Raw genomic sequence first — 26,232 nt, forward strand, 5'->3', positions numbered from 1 at the left:
TCATTTATCCTTCTCATGAATGTTCCCCACTCTTTCCACCCCGAGGCCTCTGCACATATTAGCTCCTCCACCTCTTTGCCTCTTCTTGTCTCAAATTCCAGCTCAGGCATCCAGCCTGAGAACCTTTCCCTGACCTCCTGGACTCAGCAACACAGCAAAACTTCCCATCATGGTGCCAGTAATAGACGTACTTGAATGGTAAACGTTATCAAGCAGTTATTCTTAGGACATGTGTACTTTTCTGTGTGCATGTTAGGTTTCAGTAATTTTTTTTTTTAGTTCCCCTAAGCACCACATAACTCTCTCTATATATAAATTTCTAAGTACTCATGCATTTGTAAGATTCATATATTTCTTCCCCAACAAACTGTAAACTCCTAAAGGGCAAAAACTTTCTCTAGTGCTGTTTAACAGTGCCTGCATGAAGTAGGCACTCAATAAACTTTCCTGAGTATAGAGATGCATAGGGGTGAAAATAAATTGTACTAAAAGTAAGTAGGCTGGGTTGCTTTTTCTAGAACAGGAATTTTTAAACAAGCAGACTTCAGGGTCTCCATGAACCATGAAAATTTTATGAAAGTGTGTATGTTTATTTAATTATGTACCTTTCTCCCCCTAAGGAATGATCCAACCTTTCATCATTTTTTCAGAGTTCTGTCACCCAAAAAGGTTAAGAACCAGTTGTAAACTCAGCCAGAATTTGAAAGATATACCCATCTAATGACAAACAACTGGCAAAATATAAAATTCGGTATCTTTTGCAAAATACACGTTATTCTGGCATCCATAACAAAATAGAATTTCCTATTATCAAATTTAAGTCCTTGAGATTCTTTTATGGTGCTGACAAATCTGTTTTAAATGTCAGAGTTACCCTAGCCATGCAGGGATTTGTGCCTCCAGGACAAGGGAAATACCTGTGAAGATAAAGCCAGACTGAAAGGGACAGGGACATTCAGAGGGCATTTACAGTAGAAAGGAACAAAGAATGAGATTTAGCTCTTCTTTGCCAGCATGTAGCAAGGGCTGGTTTCCTCAAAACACGCATGCCCAATAAAAGACCTTTCAAGTGATACACATAACCAGACAGAAGGCTCTATGGCTGCTCGGACAAAAAGATTCTCTTCCCTGTAAATCAAAACAGGCTTTTCCCTGGACTGTGCCAATGAAAGGATCCTGTGTCTACTCCCCACAATTACTCATCTGTATTTCACAGGAAGCCAACACACACAAAAATGTGTCTCAATATAGAAGCCATTAAGGCTAGATTTAAAAATGTATATGCTCCAAACTATTTCAAACCTCCCAGCCCTATTGATTTTACCTCCGAAAGGTCTCAAAACCATCCACTTCCTTAAAATCTCCACATCACCACCTTGGCCCAAGCTCCCATTAGCCTTTGCCAGGACTCACATGGTAGCCCCAGGTCTCTCTTTCCCCTACTTCTCTCTTCCACTGGTTCTCCACAGGACAGTTAAGATTCATCTTTACACAATACAAATATATTTTATATTTACAATCTTTCTAAAAACTACAGAGTTTGGGAAACCCAGTTGGGGAAAAAACTAATGTAAATTTTGGTTTTATTTTAGCAAAACTTGATAAATTCATTTCCGAGTAAATCAAAATGACCATCTGCTCGACATGTACAATTATATTACTTAGGGAATGCGGTCAAAGTATGCTAGTAATGAAGAATGAGAAACTATAGAAACATACCTATTTAACAATAATCATGAAGTGCCAAATTCTTAAAATATGTAGTGATTCCCACTAACCTTGCCCCCCCCCAAAACACACATACACACACAAATGTATTTTAAAGTATTGCCTGGGTATTGTGGTATTGCCTGGGTTTTAAGTGTTGTCCAAGTTGAACCAATCCTTAATAGGGAGGGCAGGAAATCTTTCTCCCTCTCTATTTAAATGATGATTTATTATCCCTGCCTTTTACAGATGTACAGATCTGGATTCCAATCACACAAGACAGCTACCTGCATCCCCCAGACTCCTTTTGTCATCGAGGCCAAGGGCTTTCCACTTTCCACTGGTACGCAGCCCCATCCCAAACCCATCAATAATCTCCCCTGTTTTGTCAAAACTGGAAGTCTGAAACTACATTTTCTCAGATTCCTTTGCCCACTGGGTTCCACTTAGAGAGGCACTCAGGTGAGATCTGAAGGCAAGAGAGAAGGGGAGGCAAGTTTGCTTCTGACATAGCTATGGCATTCACTCTGGCACTCCTGAGCAGTAGAAGCCCCCAGCATTAGCTACAGAGGTGGCTCCTCTGGCAGGGGTAGCAAGAGTATTTGCTACATCAGCAGTTCCCATAGCAATGCCAGCAGCAAGCACAGATTCATGAAGGCTAGCTCCAAGGTGGAAAAAGCCTTCGTCCTGCCAGCCCAGAACCAGTACAGCATCCAGATCTCAGGGTGCACCTCCCTGCCTTTAGTTCCTCCAGAGCTACTCAAACTTGCATGCAATTTCTCACTTTAATCCCTCTCTGGTGGAAATGCCTACTGGTTAAATGATAAAGGCCATTTTCCACAAAGTTATTATGAGCATCCATAATATATAGCATGCAATTTTGCTCAGAACATGAAACATAATAAATGTCAACTATTATCCCTTTGTTCTAATCACCGGTGCTCATGATTTAGCTCCTCCTTTTCAGACCTATGAGGGGAAGGTGTTGCTGACCTTTGTATCCTTAACCATCAAAGGATTTCGGTGAAGCTGTACCTTGAGAAAGCTGGGAAACATGACTCAGGGAAACTGGAAGAAGCCAAAGGAAATGAACCAAGGATGGACCAGCAAGTAAGTATCAATAAGGGCAGAGAAGAAAGAAAGGCTTCTGTTTCCCTGATCCACGGTGATCAAGTTGATGGTTATCTGAGAACATGACATGAACCTGTCATAATTAGAAAAGTCACTTACAAAATACCAGTATGTAGGTACTCAAAGTAAAACAGTCTCTGTGAAGTAGGAATGAAATGAATTTCACTGGTTAGTCATTTCTAGGTCTTCTTCTCTCGCACCTGTCACATTTCCCAGCCGGCTTTTTAGAAAGTCCAAAACTTCTACATATGGACTTTTTTTTTTAATTAAGTACATTCAAACATAATCACAAAAACAACCTGACCTGCTTGGTAAAATGTAACAGGATCCATTTTTCCTGTGTTTTGAAAGGGGTTTTACTCAAGTTTATGCAACAATAGTCTGGAGAACAGAGTGCTAAGCCTGAGCTAAGATTTACCTATAATTTTATCTTCTCAGATCAGAATATTTAGTATCTTTGATATATAAAAATATATCACTAATGCAATACATATTATATATACTATATAATATATATTGTTAAAATAGATACCTAAGCTTTTTTTTTTAACTTATCAGTCTTAAGTGCCATACAGGGAGCAAGTTTCCTACCAGTATTTTAAGAAATTATTCTCTGAAATTTAGGCTGTTTAAAGAGAAATGCTTCAGGATGCCTAACTCATTTTATCTCAAAAAAAAAAAAAAAAAAAGTACGCTTTCTGTTACCTTGGGAGGACAGTCATGATATTATGAGAATAACTTGTGACAGAACTGTGACTGGGACCCAGAGGTTCTGTTGCAAATTTAAAACCAAGAGGCTACGTTGCGCTCACCTCCTCCTCGTTGGCTGGACAGAGTCATCGCTCCCACAGGAGGGGTTTCGACGGCGCGTGTAGGGGAACTTCGGGGATTTCATGCGGTCATTGGGAGAGTGGTAGAGTCCACTGCAGGGGAAGAGGAAGGGTCAGTAGTGCCCACAGAGGGCCTGAAGGAGCAGACAGCCCAGTCTCAGGCTACACAAGTATTTGCCCCCTCAGGGATATACTAGATCACAGGCACATAGTTCTCTTTGCTGACAAGATTTACTGAAAGAAAATGGAGGTAAGATCTGGCAAATCAGATCCTAAGAGTCGTTATCTTTCAGGAATGGATTTGTGTCACTGGCCTTCAATGGTAAGAAAGGAACACCCAAGTGATGGTAATAATAACAGTCTGCATATACAACAAACTTACCATATGCCATGCACTGACTGAGCTAAAAGCTTTAAATTCCTTATCCTAGCAAATCTTCATATCAACCACAATCACTGGGTTACAATTATTAGGCCCAGGTACAGAAAAGAAAGTGGAAATACGGAATGTTTAATTGAGTGGCCCAAGTAAAAGAGCTAAGAAGTGGCCAGTTAGGATTTGAACTCCTGGTCATCGTAGCTGGGATCCCCATGACTCTAAAGTCAGTAAGGTATAATGCAGGTCTGTTGCTGGTTTGGTAGCTGTGGACAGATAGAAACGAAATATATGGATATTTTTGTGAATAAAGTTCTTCATTAGTCCTCAAATATACTTTTCAAGTATAGTTTTTTAAGAAATGTACAGTAGAGGGGATTATCATTAATATGTCATTTAGAGTTCAAAAATATACTCTCTTACTCTAAGCCATGGTAACAATATTCCAGGTAGTGTCTTAATACACACTGGTCTCCCTTCCTGTCTTCCAGGAGAAAGTTTCACCTTAGGACACATCCTGTTGACTTCTACTTCGAAAGTTCTCAGTCATGCTGATTTTAGGAATCTGACTGCCTTGTCCACAGCTAGCAACATCCAGTCACAAAGCAGTTGGATTCCATTATTTAATTGGATTCCATTATTTAATGCATTGTGATGGCTAATCCCATTTCTACTGTTCCCCATGAGAAAAACAATGATTCTTTTTACCTCTGGGGACCGTTGTCTTCCCATGCTGCATGAGATTTGCTTCTTTGGGTATCAGGGCTGTTTTCATTCTTTGCTTTCTTAAAGCTTTAATTTAAAAAAGAAAAAAAAAACCATGGACTATATATTAACTGGAGAATAAAAGGAAGTTCACTCACATATTTCCTTCTTCAGTGAAACTGTTTAACAAATGTTTTAAAATGTGTTTTTATACCCGTGACTCATTCTAAAAAGGGTAGGAGGTGGCTGCCTAAAAAAATTCACATCTCCAGCAAGTATTTTTGGGCTCCCCTCCACCTTTTTTTCCTAGTATTACTGCTTTAAGTCAACAAAAGCCAGTTCATCCACTGTTAGGAAACTTGGAAGACAAGTCTATCTGCAGGACAGGAAGCAAGGGCAAGGGCAGAGGCAAGAAAAGAAAGCTGACAAGGAAGGAAAGCTGGAGTATGATGGCTCCTGAGGCCGGCTCCTTCTTTTCAGCTCTGGACTTCAGTCTAAATCTGAGCGGGGGGGGGTCAGCCGTGGACAAGTTCAGGCTATCCAAACCGACCTTTCCCAGCCCCTAGCTTCCGCCCTATCTTGGCTTCATCCTTCCAAATCAGAAGGACTTCCAAATGCTACTTCCTGACCTAGTATCATCTTTCTGCCTGAAGAATGTAAATATAACTGAGCTGTTATTCAATCTCAAGAAATTGTTTTAGACACACATGGGGAGATACAGAAAAAAGGACTCATCAGAAGCCCCAGGCCTCCTCTGAAGGAGGGGAGATGTATTACCTCTCACATCCCCAGAGTCTCAGCCCCAGGAAAAGATAGAGCTACTTAATTTCTAGCTCACATTTAACCCTGGATTTTTGAGGAATCCCCTATATAAGTTGTCCTCGAACATGGTCATAGCAGGGTTCTTTATAACAGTCAACAAAGAAGAGAGAGGGAAAAAAATGACAAGGTCATTTCAAAAAAGGAAAATAAACTTGTATCCTAGGAGACTACACCCATACAGGAATTAATATAAAGCTAAAAAATTTTGTATTTGACAAAGGCACTTAACTCATCATATTAGCATATAGTAGGTAGGTTTTAATTTTTGACCAATACATTCTTTTGATTAAATAATCTTTGGAAGATCAAGTACCCCAAAATCTTACTTTTGAGGTGAGAAGTAATAAATACAATGCATACTTAATAGTAGAAAGTGTGTGTGTTTAATAAATGAGAAAGAAAAAGGGAGATTGAGAAATTCAGAGGGGAGATGAAAGGGGAAATGGGAGAGCAGGCCAAAGTTAGAGAAAAATGAAATCCTAATTTCATTTAATTTATTTTATTTTATTCATTTAATTAATTGCATTCACTCCCTAAGCCATTTCTCATCTGGAACTTGAGTGGGAAAATCAGGCAGCACTTCAGGTATCAGTCCTATTGACAAGAAAACCATTGTAAAGGGGACTGAACTTCTTCTGTACATTCTAAAAAGGCTTGGGATCTGAATTTCATGGCAGATTACTGTTCTTATGTTGGATTTAGCATAAGCATACCCTGTACATACAGATTAAGCTGACACTCTATACACAGCTGTGAGGCTGACCAAGGCCAGCTAGGCCAACTAAAGAGCATGCAAAAAAGGCAAAGACCCTGTCATTCCAGAAAGAATCCATGAAGGGAGTGTCCCGGAACTAAACAAAAGACAACGTAAGCAAAACCCTGGGGAAAACATCACAACTCTGAGAATCCTCCTATCTTAGAATTCTTTTGCTAGGAAATTGCAAATTGTAAGCCTCCACGTAGCCCCAAACCTACTGAATGAAGACGCCATTATTTACTAACGAGATGGAGAAGATGATCAAAGTATGCCAGGGTCACGTATTTCTGACTGCTTGGACTCAGAAGCTAGTGCTGTCGACAAAGTGAGCTGATGAAAGCTGCTCATTGTACTTCTCAAATGCTGTTCCGTGGATATAAATGGAGATAGGAAAAACTGACGCTGAAACAGTATCTTCACAGAGAACAAGGCTGATCTTTCATGGAAACAAGCCATGTAATATATTGAGAGAAGGTCTTTCCGCTGGGGAATGCCACTGGGAAAATTGATGCAGAAGACCATGACACCTCTTCATACATATGCAATCACTGACTTCCGGAGCCCTGCGCCTCTAAATGCTGTAAGCCCTCTTCCCAGAGCCACAGTTCAGTGCACCGCGGTAATGAACACAGTACATTAAACATGAATATCATCAACTTTATTTCACAGGTCCCTCTGAGTAAGTCCATTATAGCATGCCATTTTTAAAAATCACGTGGAATTGTCCCTCTGCTGCCGAGAATGGGACCACAGACTGAGAGATCACCATGCTGTGACAGCAGGAGCATTTCCTTCAGATGAGAGAGGCAGGTCCTGCTGTTTATACTCCACTGGCATTTTATTTATTTTTTTTTTAAGATTTTATTTATTTTTTTGACAGAGAGAGATCACAAGTAGGCAGAGAAGCAGGCAGAGAGAAAGGAGGAAGCAGGCTTCCTGCTGAGCAGAGAGCCCAATGTGGGGCTCGATCCCAGGACCCTGGGATTATGACCTGAGCTGAAGGCAGAGGCTCAACCCACTGAGCCACGCAAGGGCCCCTCCACTGGCATTTTAAATGACTCTTTGGCTCATACACTATTTCAACCAAAGTAAAAAGATTCTTCACCTCGCCAACAGGAAAAAGCTATTTTGTAACAGCATACCGTTATGAGTTCTTTCACTTAACCGACTGACCTTTTTATTGGTGAAGGTGCAATAATTTTAGTCGTTCCTTCATTTTCTCCATTGTCCATGTTTGCTGTTACCCGATTTATGCTGTTTGAGCCTAGTAGCAAAGAGCGGTAAGGAAAGATGGAAGAAAAGAGTAGTGAAAAACAAACAAACAAAAAATCACACAGAAGCCAAAAAGTTATTTTAAAAATGCAACTTTAGGGACATCATGGTGCATTTTATTAATAAATTATAATTCTAAATAAATAATGAATCACCCAATAAATCTAAGGTATTATTCCATGACACATACTAAGCCCTCAACATAACAGCATCTAAGAGGGTCTTAGATATGACACCACTTGAAAATGGGCCCTTTTGAAATTTTAAGAGTTAACTAAGTCCCCATATTGTGTATATTCTTTAGACTGCTGAAATAGGATTCTAAAATATTTAGTGGTATATATTGGTATGTAAGACCTAATAATCAGTCCCTGATTAACTATCGTGAAGAAATTACTGTTTTTGGCATGCCATGATAGCCCCCATTCTAAATCAAAGCAAAAATACTCCAACTCATAATGCAAACGGCAATTATTTCTATTTCTATTACTCACATGTTAAAAAAAAAGTTTTCAATTTTTTTTTTTTATACAAACATCTCTAAAAGCCTAAAACTGTTTAAAAGCTACTATTCCACATATCTGCATCCATGCTAGACATACCAGCAGAGGGAGCCCCCAGTAGACACAATGTTGGAAATCATGATCCAAATAAAGATAAGTAGCCAGGCCCACCCGGGAAGTCTGGATCCCATTCTCAGGACACAGGCTGATAAGCCTGCAGAGGTGACATGTGAGCACTGATGGTGACCATTTTCAAGTGGTGTGTAAAAGCACACCACTCTCGAAAGCACAGGGGAGACCAGCAAGGGGATGCCTAAAGCCCTCATTCAATTAACTCTGTGGGACATGCAGGTGTGTCTTCAGACTGGCATCCTGCAGAAATATGTCTAAAGTTCAAGTCCTTTGATCCAAAGTGTGATCACCACTAAGCACTTATAGTTTTTTATTTTTTTTTTATTTTTATTTTTTTTTTAAGATTTTATTTATTTATTTGACAGAGAGAAATCACAAGTAGATGGAGAGGCAGGCAGAGAGAGAGAAAGGGAAGCAGGCTCCCTGCTGAGCAGAGAGCCCGATGCAGGACTCGATCCCAGGACCCTGAGATCATGACCTGAGCTGAAGGCAGCGGCTTAACCCACTGAGCCACCCAGGCGCCCCGCACTTATAGTTTTTTAATCATGAGTTGAGTCTGTAATACTATTAAAAGCTAATATTTACTGAGCACTTACTATGTGTCAGGTGCTATCCCAAGCACTTCATTTACTTATATAATTTTCAAAATAACCCTATAAGGTAGATACTAATATTATCCCTATTTTTAAAAATAAAAAAATGGGCCTTTCCCAAGGTCCCATACACCATGAGTAAGGGAACCAGCTTTGAAACCCAGCAGTCCAGCTTTAGAGACTTAAACTCTAAACCACCATGATACATGGCCTTCCACGTGCCATGTGCACCCCACTTTCAAACAGTTCAATGGTCAGTGTAAATAGGGGTGCCCAGGGCACCTGGATGGCTCAGTTGATGGGGAAACTGCCTTTGGCTCGGGTCATAATCCTGGAGTCCCAGGATCAAGTCCTGCATGGGGCTCCCTGTTTGGCGGGGAGTCTATGTCTCCCTATCCCTTCTCGTGCTCTCTCTCTCTCTCACACGCCCCTCTCTCAAATAAATAAAATTTTTAGAAAAAAAAGTCAGTGTAAACTAAGGGTCCATCAGAAGAGACATATTCTTCAAAACATTTGGAGGCATGTTTGACAACTCATCAGGAAAAATTAACATTAATGAATACTCCTTGGACAGAGAGAATGGTGGTTTCAACAAAGAGCTTCTAAAACTATCATAGTAAGAAATTTGACTTGGATTCAGTATCTGAATTTTATTCCTATTTTGGAATCCTGAAATGTAAAGGTAAGTCTGATATCTATGTGCCCTAAAGGTAAGTTCATGTTGGCGCAATATTCAGAATCCAAGCTTTAGGAAAGCTGTTTGGAGTTTACAGAAAATGTCACCAGCCACAACGAATGGGACAAAACCAGTTCCCATGAACTACCCCATGTACCAGTGGGAGGTTGGCAGTGGCTGGTCATTGTCTATTCTGCCATAACCATTAGTAACAGTCCCAAGCGCAGATTCCCAAAGTTGCAGGCTCAGATATGAGTTGGAGCTGCTTCTCCACAGTGTAGCTCCATGTGGGACAGTCCTGGACCCTGGCAGGAGGGGTTAATTCATCCGTGCTCTAGACAGTAGGTATGCCCCGACCTTAATATTTTTATTGTTCCTAATAAACTTTTTTTAAATGTGGTATTGTTTTTAGCAGCTATTACTAATTTAAACTGTAAATGAAGGGACCTACACTAAACTGGGGCCGTTCCCCACCACCACCACTAGGAGAGGAAGGAATACAGCAGAGAGCTCAACGCCCAGCACCAATAATACCAACGGAAGCAGCATTGTGCAAAGCTGAACATCACAGGAACAGAAGCCCTGTGCGACTAGCCCAAGAGTAAGCCCAGGTCCGCTTCTCTTCTCATCTCTTTAGACCGATTATTAGTCCTCTCTTACTACCGATCACCTCAGAGAGAGTGAGAGTGTTTAACCCTTTTGCCTCATTTCCTTCTGTCTGAATCTTCTGACAAATTAATAAAGAGGTAGACAAATCCAGGAATATTTTCAAACAGAAAAGTTTCAAACTAAGTATGTGTATATATTTTCTATAAACCCATGCCTGTTTATTCACAACATCCGAATAATTTTTGAGATGAAACATAAGATGGGTGTTTTTCCAAAAGAATTTCAGTTTTTAAAAACCCCCACATACACGCTGTCTCTCAAACACTCAGCAACAGTTTAGCCAGGCTTCTTCAAAATAAATTGTTTGACTGTCAAGACTATTTTACTAACCTAACAGTCATAGAATTTTCATATGCACCGCATAAACAAATAAGGTATTGGCAGTAATAAAATCTAATTGATGGTTCTTTTATATTCCAAACAGCGGAATACCAGCCAGAAATCTATTGAAATGTATTCCTCTTCTCTATAACTACGTGAGCTGAACAAGCCTGGGGTTTAAAAAGATTGAGGAAAAGAGAGTACGGGGGGGGGGGGGGGAGCTACTTATAAGCATGAACTTTGTGGGAGCATTTCTGAAGGATACCCTCGTACGACACTCATTGGCTAACTATAACTTGGGCTTTTCTATTCATAGATGTAAGACTCTGAAAAAGCCCTAATTAGGCAATATTTCTTACCTTTCTGTATGTTGCTAAAGGTGCACTTAAAAGTAATAACTATACTTTTAAAATGCCATATTTTAGCTAAGTAGGTCAAACGAGTGAGATGTTATCACAGTACCATTTGAGAAGAAAGGTAAGCAAGTCAGTCAAGCTGGGTTGTGTTGGTTACTGAACTCTACCAAAGTGAGAGAAATAGATACACATTATTGAGGTTTCCCTTTTTTTTTTTTTTTATTTGATTTATTTGTCTATGAGAAGGAGAGTATGAGTGCGGTGAGGGGCAGAAGGAGAGGGAGAAGCAGACTACCCGCTGAGCTGGGAGCCCAACACAGGGCTTGATCTCAGGACCCCAGGGTCTTGACCTGAGCCAAAGTCAGACACTTCATTGACTGAGCCACCCAAGCCTCCCATTACTGAAGTTTCCTGACTCTCCATGTTTCTGATATGTACTCCTGTTTTCCTTTCAAGCTTCTTTTCCCCCAACTCCATCCTAGCACCTTTCAGAACCATCCCTTGTACATAGGCTCAGATGCCTGGGCTATGGAGAAACAAACCCATCACACTAAAAGGCTTGTGTTTTCAAGTATTACTGGCCAGAGAATAGTTCCTTTGTAAAGAGGAAAAGGAGAAGCCAAATATTAACTAAAATAATTAACTGATCACAATGGAATTCCAGGCACTGCTCTAGGAGATATTTTCAGGGTGGAAAAATCCTTTTCCCTCACTCCTTTTTCATTGTAAATTATAATAGACCACCAGAAAAGAATATAACATATAGATACAAACAGTTTAACAAATAATTATAAAATGAACAGCTATTTAGCCACTATCTACTGCAAGAAATAAAATATTGAGGGCAATTTTCCTACATTATACAAATCACTCCATTTGGGGCAAACAACTGTTTTCCATCTAAAATATCTAGAGATAACGAATTATGAAATATGAATTATGTATATATTTAGTAAAATATACACTAAAATTATTTTTTAATTATTAGTAAATGTTTAGGCCACAAAAATCTTAATAAAATGAAGGACACATTACTGTACTGCTCCCTATTAGCACAGTGCTTTACCTGTGGTAGGCATCAATCCACAAAGGTCTACTCTAAGGGACGTGCTTGTTTCTACTTTTTCCACTAGAAAGGAACATTCAAGATAATGATGTTATTTTGTAGATGTATGAAAATTAAGCCCCCCCGCCCCAAAAATCTGTATGTGGAGCTATGGGAAATACAGAAAGAGGATCTGTAGCCATATCCTACAGGACTAAGCTACTTCTTAGAGTTTTGAAAACTACCTTCTGCCATAACTCACTGTTTTTCTAAATGACAGCTGTAGATTATAACAGAAATCTGTTATTGATATCAGCATTTTACTAATAAATTATTGATAATTTATTGATATATGGTTATTAACATTTGGTTTTTGATATTGGTTATTAAGTCTCCTTGTAAATCTATATTTTATTTTAGATAAAGTATTAATGATGCCCCTGCTTGTGCTCTCTGACCCTTCTCAGTCAAATAAGTAAGTAAAATCTTAAAAAACATATATTAATGCTAGCAAGACCACTTACAGTTAGGAGCACCCAATTCATTACACATTGTACTCACATTAAAAAGACAACGGGCTTTATTTCAGGAGGCTAGTCCCATTTGGAAGAGTAGCTCATCAGGGAACTGCCATTGTCTATTAAGGAGCCGTATCTAATTCCTTCTCTGGGCTGTCAGTCACTGCAGCTTAATATGGGCGCACACAACTCCCTACAGTTTAGGCAACACTACAATGCCAGCGTCCAAGGCTCTGTGGCATTTTGCTTGTTCAATTTCAACACCCTATAGGCAAATGCTTCCAGTCCATGTGCATCAGACCACTACTAGGCTTTTGTGTGGTTTGGTTCTGTTCACCTTTGAGTGCGCTCACCTTAAAGGACCCTGGCCTTCAGTTTAGGAGAAGTGGCTGTCAGAAAAAGAATCAACTTTCCCAGGATCTATTTAGCTACTTGACCTGGAGGCAATTCTTAAGTCAGCCCTAGGATGTCAAGACTTGGTGATGAATATACATGGATTTTCAGTTATAAAAACACTTTGCATTTAAATGGTACTAGGGGTCTCACAAAATCTATTTGTGCTCAATTTGACACCTGTCAACCTAAATTAAATTTTTTTTTAATAGATTTTATTTATTTATTTGACAGAGAGAAATCACAGGCAAGCAGAGAGGCAGGCAGAGAGAGGAGGAAGCAGGCCTCTCGTGGAGCAGAGAGCCCGATGCGGGGCTCGATCCCAGGACCCTGGGATCATGACCTGAGCCGAAAGCAGAGGCTTTAACCCACTGAGCCACCCAGGCGCCCCTAAATTAAATTTTTGATGTTATTTAAATGTTGCCAATGCTTTTAATTTACAGAGTGGGCATGAGGATGAATGTGTGGCGTTAAATGAAAAAAGATGTATTTGACAAGTGAAAATGCCTTATTCGGTTGTATGAGGGAAAGGACAAATAGCCAGTAAGTAAAGCAGGACTATAATATATAAATGATTTTATTAAAAGAACTCTCAAATATGATAAATTTTTAAATTTTGAGGTTTAAATTTTATCCCATTTATTCACTTTTTCTTATCTAAATTATATTAAAAAAAAACCCTGTATCTGATGCTTAAGACAAATAACCAAGACAGATTATAACCATTCCCAACACAATAATTATGTATTAGGTTTCAGTAAAACTAATCTGATTTTACATTAGCTAACCCAATGCAATTTATCAGGGGAAAAAAGTGCTATTCATGAATTAAGAACAAGCTAATAATTGGAAATACAGCTTAGTTCTAGTTGTTACACTGAGAGTACAAAGTAATTTTGCCTTGGTCTCACCAACCTTAGACTGGGTACTATGGAAAAATGGCAGAAAGTATGGCAAATTGGGAAAATAAGACATTTTTCTAACATCACAGATTATGGTCCAACAGGAAAATTTGGCAGAACAGTCATTCATTAAAACAGGTAAAACAAAACTGAGTCTCAAAACACACAATTTAGAAAATATAAGATTTTCAGCAGCTAATGGTTAATTCTTTAAAGTTCAAATGCCTGACATCAGCCCATTCAAGGCAAACAGGCAGCCAGATCCCTGCTTTCTTTCTTTTTTTTTAAGGACGTAGGGGCAGAGGGAGAGAGAATCTTAAGCAGGCTCTGTGCCCAGCATGGAGCTTAACATGGGGCTCAATCTCATGACCTTGAAACCATGACCTGAGCGAAAATCTAGAGTCAAATTCTTAACCAACTGAGCCACCCAGGCACCCCAAGATCCCTGCTTCTCTTCTCTCCCTCTCTTTTTAAGATTTTTATTTATTTATTTGACAGCGAGAGCGAGAGAAAGAGACAGTGAGAACAGGAAAAAGTAGGGGGAGTTGGAGAGGGAGAAGAAGCAGGTTTCCCACTGAGATGTGGGGCTCCATCCCAGGATCCTGGGATCCTGACCTGAGCTGAAGGCAGACACTTAACGACTGAGCCACCCAGATGCCCCAATATACAGACTTTTGAGACACTGATTTTGCTACATGTCAACTGCAAGATCAAACAAGGCTTTCTGCTAAAAAGCTGGAGGGTAAATTATAAAGAATTGGGTGTGGATGAGAAGGTTGGCTAGGAAAATATGCCTACACATGAAAGATCCTTTCTCTGCTTGGTCTGCTTCCAATTTCTTCTTCCCCAACCCAGTACTCTCCTGGATCCCTGTGCTTTCCTCATGACCAAAATGATCAGCTTGGGAGTATGACCTGGGTGGAAAGGAAGGCACTGCATCCTTGATGCCTTTGGCAGAGTTACCAAGGGGCACACACAGAGAGAGGTGGTCCCAGGCATCTGTCCTTGTGGGTCAGAATGCCAAGTTCCAAAACAAGAAAGGCACTTCTGAGCCTGGGAAGTCATCTGTTCATTCCCTGAGGTGCTCAGAGTAGAATGAAAGGATTCTATCCAAAGGGCTTGGGATCTACACCTGCGTGTGCTGGAGCAACTGCCAGACATGGCAGCAGCAGATGGGCGCCATCTTTTCTCTGAACACCCGTAGGCTCAATGACAGCACCTATCTACGAATAGCTGGCTGGAATCAAGAGGTGGTAAATCACTTAAATACAATCTGTTTCTTCCCTGATAGGAGAACACAATTCAGGGGAAGAGGACTGAGTAGACGTTCACATCCTACCCTGACGGAACTCTTGCACTCCCCAATCACCTCCAACAAGGCCATGTAGTTTAGAGGAACATAAAGCAAAACTTCTCCAGTCAGCTCCTGTCAAACAATTTATCTCACCTTGCATAGGCAGAAGGATAGTTCCTTCTCTAACCTGAAGTTGGTTCTGTTCCAGAGGAGTATGCTTTAGAGGTTTTTATTTGATGCAATTATAATAGTATATAAAATGTATACAAAGCACATATAACTGTATATAAAAATTGCTTTAAAAATACTTATTTAGCTAAAGTACAATTGGGAAAATTCTTATTTTTTTCTGCTTCCATTGTTAAGCTCATATCGAAGAGTCCTTAACTTACTGTTCTTTCAGCTTTTCAACCAGGACTCACCAAAAGAATCTGAAAAACTACTGTGCCTCAGTGCATGTTTCTAAGGTGATATCTAAAGTTTCTTCTCAAAAGTCTAAATAGTTCCAACTTTGTATGGTAACAAATGGTTAACTAGATGTATCACTGGGATCATTTCATAGTGAACAGAAATATCAAATCACCATGATGTACACCTGAAACTAATAGGATATTGTATGTCAAGTACACTTCACTTTTAAAAAGAAAGTTTAAATAATACCAAAGAATATCATTTACAGCATAGAGTAAATATTGACACTTTAAAATGGAATTGTTTCATGACTCTCTTTAATATATCCAATGTAATACCATAGAAATTTGATACCCACAGTCATCCATTTTAAAATTAGATAAAATGAGGCTACAGTTGGAAATTTCATGGCATTCTTTTCTCTCCTTGTATTTACATTTCAATTCCACCTTCTCTGGAAAAATTAATCCCAGAGTAATACATGTTTTACACTTGAAAGTTTTATTTATCACCCTATCTCACTTCTCTGTGACAAAAAATAAATAAATAAATAAATAAATTTAAGTTTTATTTCCCATGACCATAAAGTTCTAGATGTTAAAAATTTCTTCTGAACTAAGACATTATAATCATTAACAGATTATTATTGTACCAAACTTTTAAATAATTATTACAAGTAAAAAAGTAAATTTTAATTAAAAAGTTAATTCTTCCAAGGATCATAGAGGAAGGGAGGGGAAAAAAATAAAACAAGATGAAACCAGAAAGGGAGACAAACTTTAAGAGACTTTTAATCTCAGGACTCAAACTGAGGATTGCTGGAATGGAGGGGGTGTGGGAGGAATGGGGTGGCTGGGGGATGGGCACTGGGGGATGTGCTATGGTGAGTGCTGTGAATTATGTAAGATGATGAATCACAGACCTGCACCCCTGAAAGCAATAATATATTATATGTTAATTTTAAAAAGTAATTCTTAATGAGATGAACAAGGTAGTTTTGTCTTCTCAATGATGACATAGGTTAAATGCATTGAAGAATGCTAAGTAAAACAGTTTAGCAATAATTCTATTCCTGTTTTTAGGTAGATTTCAATGCCGAGAAATCTTGTTCACATATAAGTAGAGTTGCATGTATTCTGTTATGAACACAATGTCATTACAGAAATTCTATGACTTACATGTCTATCAGTGATATATTATCTAAAATTATTTCAGGGGCACCTGGGAGACTCAGTCATTAAGCATCTGCCTTTGGCTCAGGTCATGATCCCAGGGTCCTGGGATCTAATCCCGCACTGGGCTCCCCCCTTAGTGGGGAGCCTGCTTTTCTCTCTCCCTCTCCCTGCTGGTCCCCCTACTTGTGTTCTCTCCCTTTGTGTCAAGTAAATAAATAAAACATCTTTAAAATTATTTCAAATGTTCTATCAGATGACAAATCAATTGGGTCCTCCTTCAGTTTTGTCCAAATGAAGAAATGAAGAAATGACTTAGAAAAGGAGGTGTCACTGGGACACCTGGGTGGCTCAGTAGTTTGAATGTCTGACTCCTGCTTTCAGCTCAGGTCATGATCTCAGGGTCCTGGGGGATCCAGCCCTGCCTGTGTCATCAGGCTATCCACACAGTTGGGAGTCTGCTTCCCCTGTCTCTTTCCCTCTGCCTCCCCCCAACTCACTCTCTCCCTCTGAAATAAATAAATAAATCTTTAAAAAATAAGGGGAAAAAAGGAGAGAAGAGGGGAGGTGAGAAAAGAAGAAAGGAGGGGAGAAGAAAGAAAAAAGAAAAGGAGGTGTTGTTTAATAATTAAGGCCATTTAGTTTCCAGACACTAACTCAGGAGGTTTTTATCATTTAAGGACAAAACAGTAGAACAGATTCCAGATGAGGAAAAGGTCTGCCTTTGTTTTGGTCCATTGGTAAAAGGTAGGCTGGAACTACTGGGTATTTACCCCAAAGATATAGATGTAGTGAAAAGAAGGGCCATCTGTACCCCAATGTTTACAGCAGCAATGGCCACGGTCGCCAAACTGTAGAAAGAACCAAGATGCCCTTCAACGGACGAATGGATAAAGAAGATGTGGTCCATATACACTATGGAGTATTATGGCTCCATCAGAAAAGAAGAATACCCAACTTTTGTAGCAACATGGACGGGACTGGAAGAGATTATGCTGAGTGAAATAAGTCAAGGAGAGAGAGTCAATTATCATATGGTTTCACTTATTTGTGGAGCATAACAAATTGCATGGAGGACAAGGGGAGATGGAGAGGAGAAGGGAGTTGGGAGAAATTGGAAGGGGAGGTGAACCATGAGAGACTATGGACTCTGAAAAACAATCTGAGGGTTTTGAAGGGGCCGGGCGGGGGGGAGGTTGGGGGATCCAGGTGGTGGCTATTGGAGAGGGCACAGATTGCATAGAGCACTGGGTGTGGTGCAAAAACAATGAATACTGTTACGCTGAAAAAATAAAAAATAAACAAAAACTTTTAAAAAAAGGTAGGCTGCAGAGAAGAGCCAGCAAGTCTACTACATACAGCAGGCACACTCCCTTCAGGAAAGAGAATCTGAAAAGTGACTGAATCGAAACTGTCTGTATCCACAGAGCCCTCAAGGAAGTCCACTGGTATCTCCCCCCCCCCCCCCCCCCCCCCCCGAGCTGCAGAACCCAGCCTGACAACTACCGTCCTCATCCAGCCAGCCTTCTCCTAACCCACTGCCTTAACCACAGATTACCTCCAGTCATGAGCAGATGCTCCTCCTGAACACTGCAGCTCTCTCAGAACTCGGCTCTATGACACTGGAACATCCTACCCGCATGGGAGCACAGCTTTTACCTCTCTAGTTGGATAAAGTGGTTAAGGGCGCAAGACTGGAAGTCAGACAAACCCACATCTGCTTCTCAACTCTGCTAATTTACCCGCCTGCGTGAGCTTGGATGAGTTCTTAATTCCCTTTGGGCCTCAGGTTTCTCATCAATAAAATGAGGGTTTCACCAACAATTTATTGAATGAGAATTAGGTAATTCATAGGAAATGCCTGGGGTGCCTGGCTTAGCCAGTGGAGTGTGCAACCCTTGAACTCAGGATTGCTGAGTTCAGGCCCCTCATTGGGCGTGGAGCCTACTTAAAGTAAAAAAATTAAAAATAATAAATAAATAAAGTGCTTAACACAGTGCTTGGCTTTTAATAAGCATAAAATAAGCACTTTATTATTTTCTATGACTAATTTCCCTAGTCCAGGGGCCAAGTTTTATTCACTTTTCTATGCTCTGTGGAAAAGGGTCTCCACTGCATGTTTTATGCAACAGCTACAAGCATTTCAATTCTCAGAGGGCATTGACTGGGTGGCCTTCAATTTAACTCAATTCTGACACTATCTACCCAGAGATGTCAGATCCCACAGGCTGACGCCTCAGTCCATCAAGACTGCCCCCTCCTCACAGAACTCAGAGAGGCAACTTACTTATTAGATCACCAGTTCATTAAAAAAGGATGAAACTCAAAAATGGCCAAATGGAAAAGCTGCAAAAGGGCAACGTATAAGAAAGGGCCCTAAGCACCACTCACTTCAACTCCACGAATTCACCCACCCCTCAGAACCCCACCCTCTGGGTGTTTCTGGGTGTTTCCGGAGGCTTCAATAAGCAAGAATGTCTGATGAAACCGTTGACTATCCCTGATTGCACTCAAACTCTAACACTGCTCTTCTCCCCAGAAGTCATGGGGTGGGGCTGAAAATTCCAACTCCTTAATTATGGTTGGTTCCCCCTGGCAACCAGCCTCCATCTTTAGGGACTTCCCAGAATTCACCTCACCCACACAAACTCAGGTGTGGCTAAAAGGGGCTGGCTATGAATAACAAAAGATGCTCCTTTACCTTTAGTGCTCTTATCACTTAGGAAATTCCAATGGTTTTAGGAGCTGCACCAGAAACCAGAAAAGAGAATAAAGAACAAATACGTATTTCTTACTCTAAATCATAATATCACAAGTCTTATGCCAGAGAGGTGCTCAATAAACTCTTGATGAAAGGAAATGGAAAGGTGGAAAAAAGTATAATGGTAACTCACTAAAGCTATGATATTTAATATACCACAGGCCTTTAGGTTTGCTTGCTTTTCTAATCTTGGTAGCTATGCGTGGAATGCTAAACACTCATGGGAAGAGTGAAAATAATAACTTTTTAGAGAACATCTAACCAGACTTGCTATATATTAAGAAATCTTTTATTGAATGAAAATAAACAACAGCTTCAAGGCAGAATAGAAAAGAGGGCCAACTAAGGAAAACAGTCTTGAACAAATATACACCTGCCTATGTGATCTACCTGCTCCTTCTCACAGTTAACACTGTTCCTGCCTTTCCCCCTCTTTTCTAAGAAAAGGTCCCAAAGAACTTAAAAAGAAAAAATGCCTTGATATAGCAGCAGACTGACCTGCTGCTCCTCTATAAATTAGCAGAACGTACTGTCTTCTCCAGAGTTATCTGTGGAAACAAGTTGATCCAGTAAGTAAGGAAATCATGTAAGTGGGAAAATCTGGAGATGTGTATTTTCAAATAATTTGAAGCCTTTCGCCTCTTTTATTTTCCATTTACTTTCCAAATAGATGCCTTAATACACCAAACGCCCGGGTTCACATCTGGACACTGCTCTTAGGATCTGTGTAACTTGAATGAGTACTTTGTGTTTCTAAGCTTCAGTTTCCTCATGGGTAAAATGAGAATACCACCCACCTTCCCCATGGGGTTACCAAAAGAAGTAACGTTATCCACTGTTCAGGTGCAAGGAAACCACCTCAAATTAGGGATTCATCTTCAAGACACAGCAGGACCTCAAGGATTAGAATTCATGGCTCCTGTCTCCTACCCTCATTCTCTTCTCAGAGCTGCGTGGTCCTCTGGTGTTTCTCACAGTGTGTCTCCTCTATTCTTTCTCTGTGAACCCAGTTCTCTGTTTATGGGTGTGCCTGGAACCTGGGCTGTAACAGTAGACTCAAAAGAGGTGGCTCTCCCCAGCTGAGTGACTCATAATCTGGGCTCCGATCCCAGCTTCTCTGGAGAAGGAAAATGGGCAGTTTCCTCAGATGCCCCATTCTCACCCTGGGAGACAGAAGAGAGTAAGGCCTCCTGGTCCCAGATTTGCATCGTGCATTGTTCAAAGTGCCAACCACGGCACCTGCTCCACAGTGAAGGTAGTTCCTTTTTTTACCTTACCTCACTTCACCTCCTCTCCCTAGACCAACCAAAATACCTAAACTCTAGGAACTCAACCATTTTTCACATTGATACCAGTAAGTAAGGAAAGCACATGACGGAAATCAATCCCAGATACTCTCTAACAGAATCTGAAGAAGATGCTGACAGAGAAATCACTGTGAAACCTAAATCTGAGAGTAAAACAAACAGGGGACACCCTCAGATGCCATCTGCCTAGGAGGACATCCATCTCAAAACAATCTCAAGCAGTTGACAGACACCCTTGAACCTCTACCTATAAAGAAAGAGGGGTGAAAAAACAGAAAAATTCATCTGAATGGTTTGTAAAATCAAGGCAGGGACTCGGGAACTGTGACCACAAACAATTGCCAATGTGGAAACAACTCACGCTGCTGATTTCTGACAGAACAAGTAGGTTCACAAAAAGACAAAAAAAACTTCAGTTATAGTCACACAGAAGTCAAACAGAAACAACACCATGCAAAAACCTGTCCAGAAAGGCCCCTTTCTCTGTGTACCCAGCAAGGCAGTACTAATTTCTAACCATGAGTTAACCAAAGAGGTAAAATCCAGATTCATCTGGTCAATTCTGACTAAAAGAATAGTTTGAAAAAGTATATTAATGCAAAGCTTGCTGCAATTAATTTTATTCAGTTTGTCAGTAAGAATTTCATTTGGGAACTCAAGTTTTGAGGAACCAACCATACTTCTGTATATAGAAGTGTGCAAAAAACTGTGTATTTCCAGTGAGAAAAATGTATTTTGTGATCTTGAAATACAGTTTTCACAAGCCCATTAAGTCTTCTGAAATGATGATTAAATTAAAAAACTTTTGAAGAAAGCTTTCCAAAATCTTTTTTCATGTTTGGTCCTTTTAACTCTATGACAAAGAAGCCAAAGAAAAGAAGAGAGACTTTTAGCAAGAAGAAGGATCTCAGGGCACCTGGGTGGCTTAGTGGGTTAAGAGTCCAATTCTTAATTTCCACTCATGATCTCAGGGTTGTGAGATCCAGCCCCCAGTCAGGCTCCATGCCCAGCAGGGAGTAGGCTTCTCTCTGTCCCTCTGCCCCTAACCCAGTGCAGTGTTCACTCCCTCTCTCCAGAAGTAAATCTTTTAAAAAAAGGAATAAGAGGGACCTCTAGTGTTTACGTACCCAGTTCATTTATTTTATGGAGAATGAGATGACAGATCAGAATGCTGAATGACGCGTCACAGGTCACAGCCAAGTTAGACCAGGAATTCAAATTTACTTGAATCAGTGTACCTTTTTCTCTCCTCCTACTTTACTACGTAACTTCTCCAGGCAGCTAGCTGCTTAAATAATTAGTCAAGAGATCATTTAAGGGGCGCCTGGGTGGCTCAGTGGGTTAAAGCCTCTGCCTTCGGCTCAGGTGATGATCCCAGGGTCCTGGGATCGAGCCCTGCATCAGGCTCTCTGCTAAGCAAGGAGCCTGCTCCCCCTCCCTCTCTGCCTGCCTCTCTGCCTACTTGTGATCTCTCTCTCTGTCAAATAAATAAATAAATAAATAAATAAAATAATCTAAGACTGTCAGAAGTTCTTCTAGTCCGGATAAAAATAAAGCAGGAGGGATGCCTGGGTGGCTCAGTTGGTTAAGCTGCTGCCTTCAGCTCAGGTCATGATCCCAGGGTTCTGGGATCAAGTCCTGCATCAAACTCCTTGTTGGCAGGGAGCCTGCTTCTCTCTCCAGCCTCTGCCTGCCATTCTGCCTGCTTATGTGCTTGCTTGCTCCCGCTCTCACTCTCTCTCTGACAAATAAATAAAATCTTTTAATTAAAAAAAAAAAAAGGAAGCAGGAATCACAGATCTGGATCATTATCTCAGTAGAAGATCTAATTCTGATTTGTTACCTTGAAGGAGGAGTGTCACAATCACAGCTCTCTCAAACAAAATTAACACTGTTAAATTTTCTAGAGAGCCTCTCCAAAACTAGCCATATAATAGTCTTGATCAGAATGCTTGTTTGAATTCCCGTATATGAAAATGTATACTAATTTCTTCCCTTCCTGTCTTCTTCTGACCCAGAGAGAATAAGCAAACACTCCACAATGCCTAAAGACCTATCAGGACACAATCTTCTTCCAGACACTTGTCAGAGTCCCAGTGACTCTCATGCAGATCCCCTTCAGATTCCAGAACATGCTGCACTTACAAATCATTTTACCTCTTTGGGCGTAAGTTTTCTTACCCCCAGTACAAAGTGACTGTCCTATAATTAATCTAAGGACTCTGGGTCCTACCTTGAGTTTTCCTCCTTTGAAAGAAAGCATGCTGTGACTTAATGACCTCTAATACAATGTTCTGAATTAAAATGTACAGATATGAGGGTGCCTAGATGGCTCTGTTAAGCATCAGACTCATGATGTCATTTCGGGTCATGATCTCAGGGTCATGAGACTGAGCTCCGTGTTGGGCTACACACTTGATACAGAGTCGGTTTGAGATTCTCTGTCTGCCTCCACCCCAATCCTACTCTTCCCCTCATGCTCACATAAATAAATAAATAAATAAACAAACAAATAAATAAATAAAGTATTTTTGAAAAATGAACAGATATGAATGTCTTATGCCCCGTGCCTTGAAGTTTGGGGTTGCATTATCTGTTACAACACAGTAGAAATCCTGAATTTTGAATTTCATATGATCAATCTTGTACTGTTCTGTTAGTTTCCCCATAAATTATGAGGCATGTTTCCTAGCATAGTATGTGTCCTCATCTAAGCTTTTCAAAAACATATCCATTAGAGACCTGAATGAGCATCTGAAATCATTTTGCTAACTCAACGCATCACGACAATTACCTGTAGAACTTTTTAAAAAGTACAACATGGTTAAAAAAAAAAAGAGAGAGAGAGAGAGAGAGAAAAGAAAAAAAGGCAAATGCTATTAAAGAATATGTATAAAAAACCTGTCTCCCATTCCTGTTCCCCAGGCTTTCAGACTTTCAACCCTTTCTGGAGCCATTACTGTTACTACTTTCTCCTGTATCCTCTGTGCAAGTATGTATGTATGTACGTATGGCCCCCATCTCTGATTTCTGTACTTTTATATACTGGGAGCATAGTATATGCTGCTGTCCCCTCCCCCACTTTTTTTCCTTGCTTATACCATGTCCCAGAGATCACTCCATATGAGCAAAAATGTACCACCTTTTTGCTTTTCCTCTCTAAAATGACCTGGGTTCAAATTCCAGGCCTGGGGCCCTAGACAAGTCCCCCTCTGTCTTGTCAACTACACATTATGAGTCACAGTATCTTCTAAAAAAAAAAAAAAAAAAGAGTGCAATACTATCTGTGGGGTGCCTAGTATAGTGCCAGGCACACAGTGATGCTCAGTGACTGCCAGTCATGAACAATTGCTCTCCCTGCAGAGCTCCTCAGGGAACCCAGCCTTTCACGGTAGATGATGGAGGACTGCAGAATTAGACCAACACAGAATCAAATGATGCCCTCAGATTTCTTGTAAAAGGGACGTGGTATTTCTGTGGGTTACACAAGTTTTCTTTTATTAGGCCAATTCTCTACTAATGGATATTCAGGTAGTTTCCAGTCTCTGTAATGACAAACACGGCAATAGGTCTGCTCATATTGTATAAGTAAAATAGCAGATCTAATAACGTCTTGAGGTTGGGACTTAAACTTGCAAAATTCTGGATCCAGAGCCCTGGCTTCCATTTATTCCTCATTCAACAACTCTCCTTTCCTCTCCTGAGCACTTTGCTCTTTGCCCTTTGTCATCAATTCCCATTGTCTGCTTGACATGAAAAATGCACGTGGGTAGGCCTAGCAACTAATTACTCCAAATAGGAGAAACCACCTTTACACAGATGTCGGAATGATTATCTGAGTTCTAAAACTATTACACAATCCCATCGGATTATGAATTCACTGTAAAGAATCTGTTGTTCCCAATTCATGGCCATGGAATCACCCAGTGTGGCTGGAGAGTGTTCAACATGGGGTAGAGGATAAAAATCAGAGAAGAAATCTGGCTACTCTGAGGAGGAGGAACACAACTGGCAGAATATCCCCCAAGCCTGGGTTAGTAACACTGCCTGCCAGCAGCTGCCCTGGAATACCCAGAGATCTGGAGGTAGGCGAGGCAGGAGAAACCTACACACACACACACACACACACACACACACACAGCACTATGACCTGCCCACTTCCCGTACACCCTGTCTATATAAAACCTTCTAGAATAAAGGGTATCCAATTTCCTTCTGAAGCCCCATTTGCTCTCCACCATCACCCTCAAAAGGCCACACCTCCTCCATATAATCTTATTATCCTCTGGATGTGACACTGATGCTACATGGTAAACACAATTCAGACTGACCAGGGGATTCCCGACTGGTCCACAATGTGTAAGAGAGAGTTCCTTTGGTTTTGTAGAGAAAAACTCAAAATATACTAAGCCCTACATGTGCTCAACATTATGCTCTGCCCATTTCAGACAGCACCCCCTGAACAACCTGTGAGGCAAGGGGGTAATATCCCCATTTGACAGATAAAGAAACTGAGGCTCTGGCTGGTTAAATGTCTTCAGAACATTGCATGGTTAGGACATGGGCTACAGGGGCTAAACCTGAATTTATCAGAGGCAGCTCACCAGATCAACCTGCCCCAGTCTGACATTGGTTTCTGCTCACACAGCTTGCCTTTCTGCTTTACAAAGCCTTTTAACACATATTTCTGATCACCACAAGCCAAGCTGGGCTTCTGCTAACATCACATCTCACACAATGTGCCAATCACAGGGAGTATTCAGTGAATGACCATTACTGTCCTGACATGACTAGTTCTCAACAGCCCAGAGCTCTATATGGCATCAAATGAAACCATCTTCACTCTACCGAAGTATTCTTCTGTCTCCTGCTCTGGGCTGCATCCGCTTCAGATTACCAGTGGATGCTGGTAAGCTCCCCATGTGTGAGGTCCAGAGCTACATGGCACCATCAGCCCCTGCTGGGGCCAACTAACCTACTAACAGAAAAATGCTTGTGCTGGCAGTCATGGAGTACTGAACCCCATCTAGTGATGCTCACAGGGGATGCTGGGAAGCCTGCTGGGAAGCCTACAGTGAACCCCAGGAGCAGGTGGCTCAGCCATTCACACCAGCTGTGAATCAGGGTTCCAAAGAGGCAGCCCTCCCACCACATCTGGACCTCAGGGAGGTTCCACCTTAGCACACAAGAGACTGTCTTTTAAAATGAAATGGCCAGGGGCACCTGGGTGGCTCAGTGGTTTAGCCTTTGCCTTTGGCTCAGGTCATGATCCTAGCAACCTGGAATCGAGCCCCACATCGAGCCCCACAACAAGCCCCACACCAGGCTCTCTGCTCAGCAGGGAACCTGCTTCCTCCTCTCTCTCTGCCTGCCTCTCTGGCTACTTGTGATCTCTGTCAAATAAATAAATAAAATCTTTAAAAAATAAAATAAAATGAAATGGCCAGTATTCAAAATTCTGCTAAGTTTACATAAATATGCAAAATTTTATTCTTCCCTCAAAACACTAGAAGTTTTGGCAACACCAGGTCCACTCTCCTGCATAGAAACAAGGGGCTTGGCTTGAGCAGCAGCTGTCT

General features: G+C 40.8%; 1 protein-coding gene across 2 annotated transcripts in view; it reads right to left on the bottom strand.

The window, feature by feature from the left end:
• The window catches only part of EPB41L4A (erythrocyte membrane protein band 4.1 like 4A), a 251,943-nt gene that overhangs the window by 41,592 nt on the left and 184,119 nt on the right, over nt 1–26,232 (bottom strand). For both annotated transcript variants that reach the window (XM_082723720.1, XM_082723719.1), the window contains exons 13-15: nt 7,502–7,592; nt 4,753–4,836; nt 3,651–3,761 (exon numbers count right to left, since the gene is read on the bottom strand). In XM_082723720.1, the coding sequence (XP_082579846.1) occupies nt 3,651–3,761; nt 4,753–4,836; nt 7,502–7,592 (286 nt within the window). The remainder of the gene's footprint in view (nt 1–3,650; nt 3,762–4,752; nt 4,837–7,501; nt 7,593–26,232) is intronic.

The sequence above is a fragment of the Mustela nivalis genome, assembly GCF_964662115.1.
Source record: "Mustela nivalis genome assembly, chromosome: 3".
Lineage (NCBI taxonomy): Eukaryota > Metazoa > Chordata > Mammalia > Carnivora > Mustelidae > Mustela > Mustela nivalis.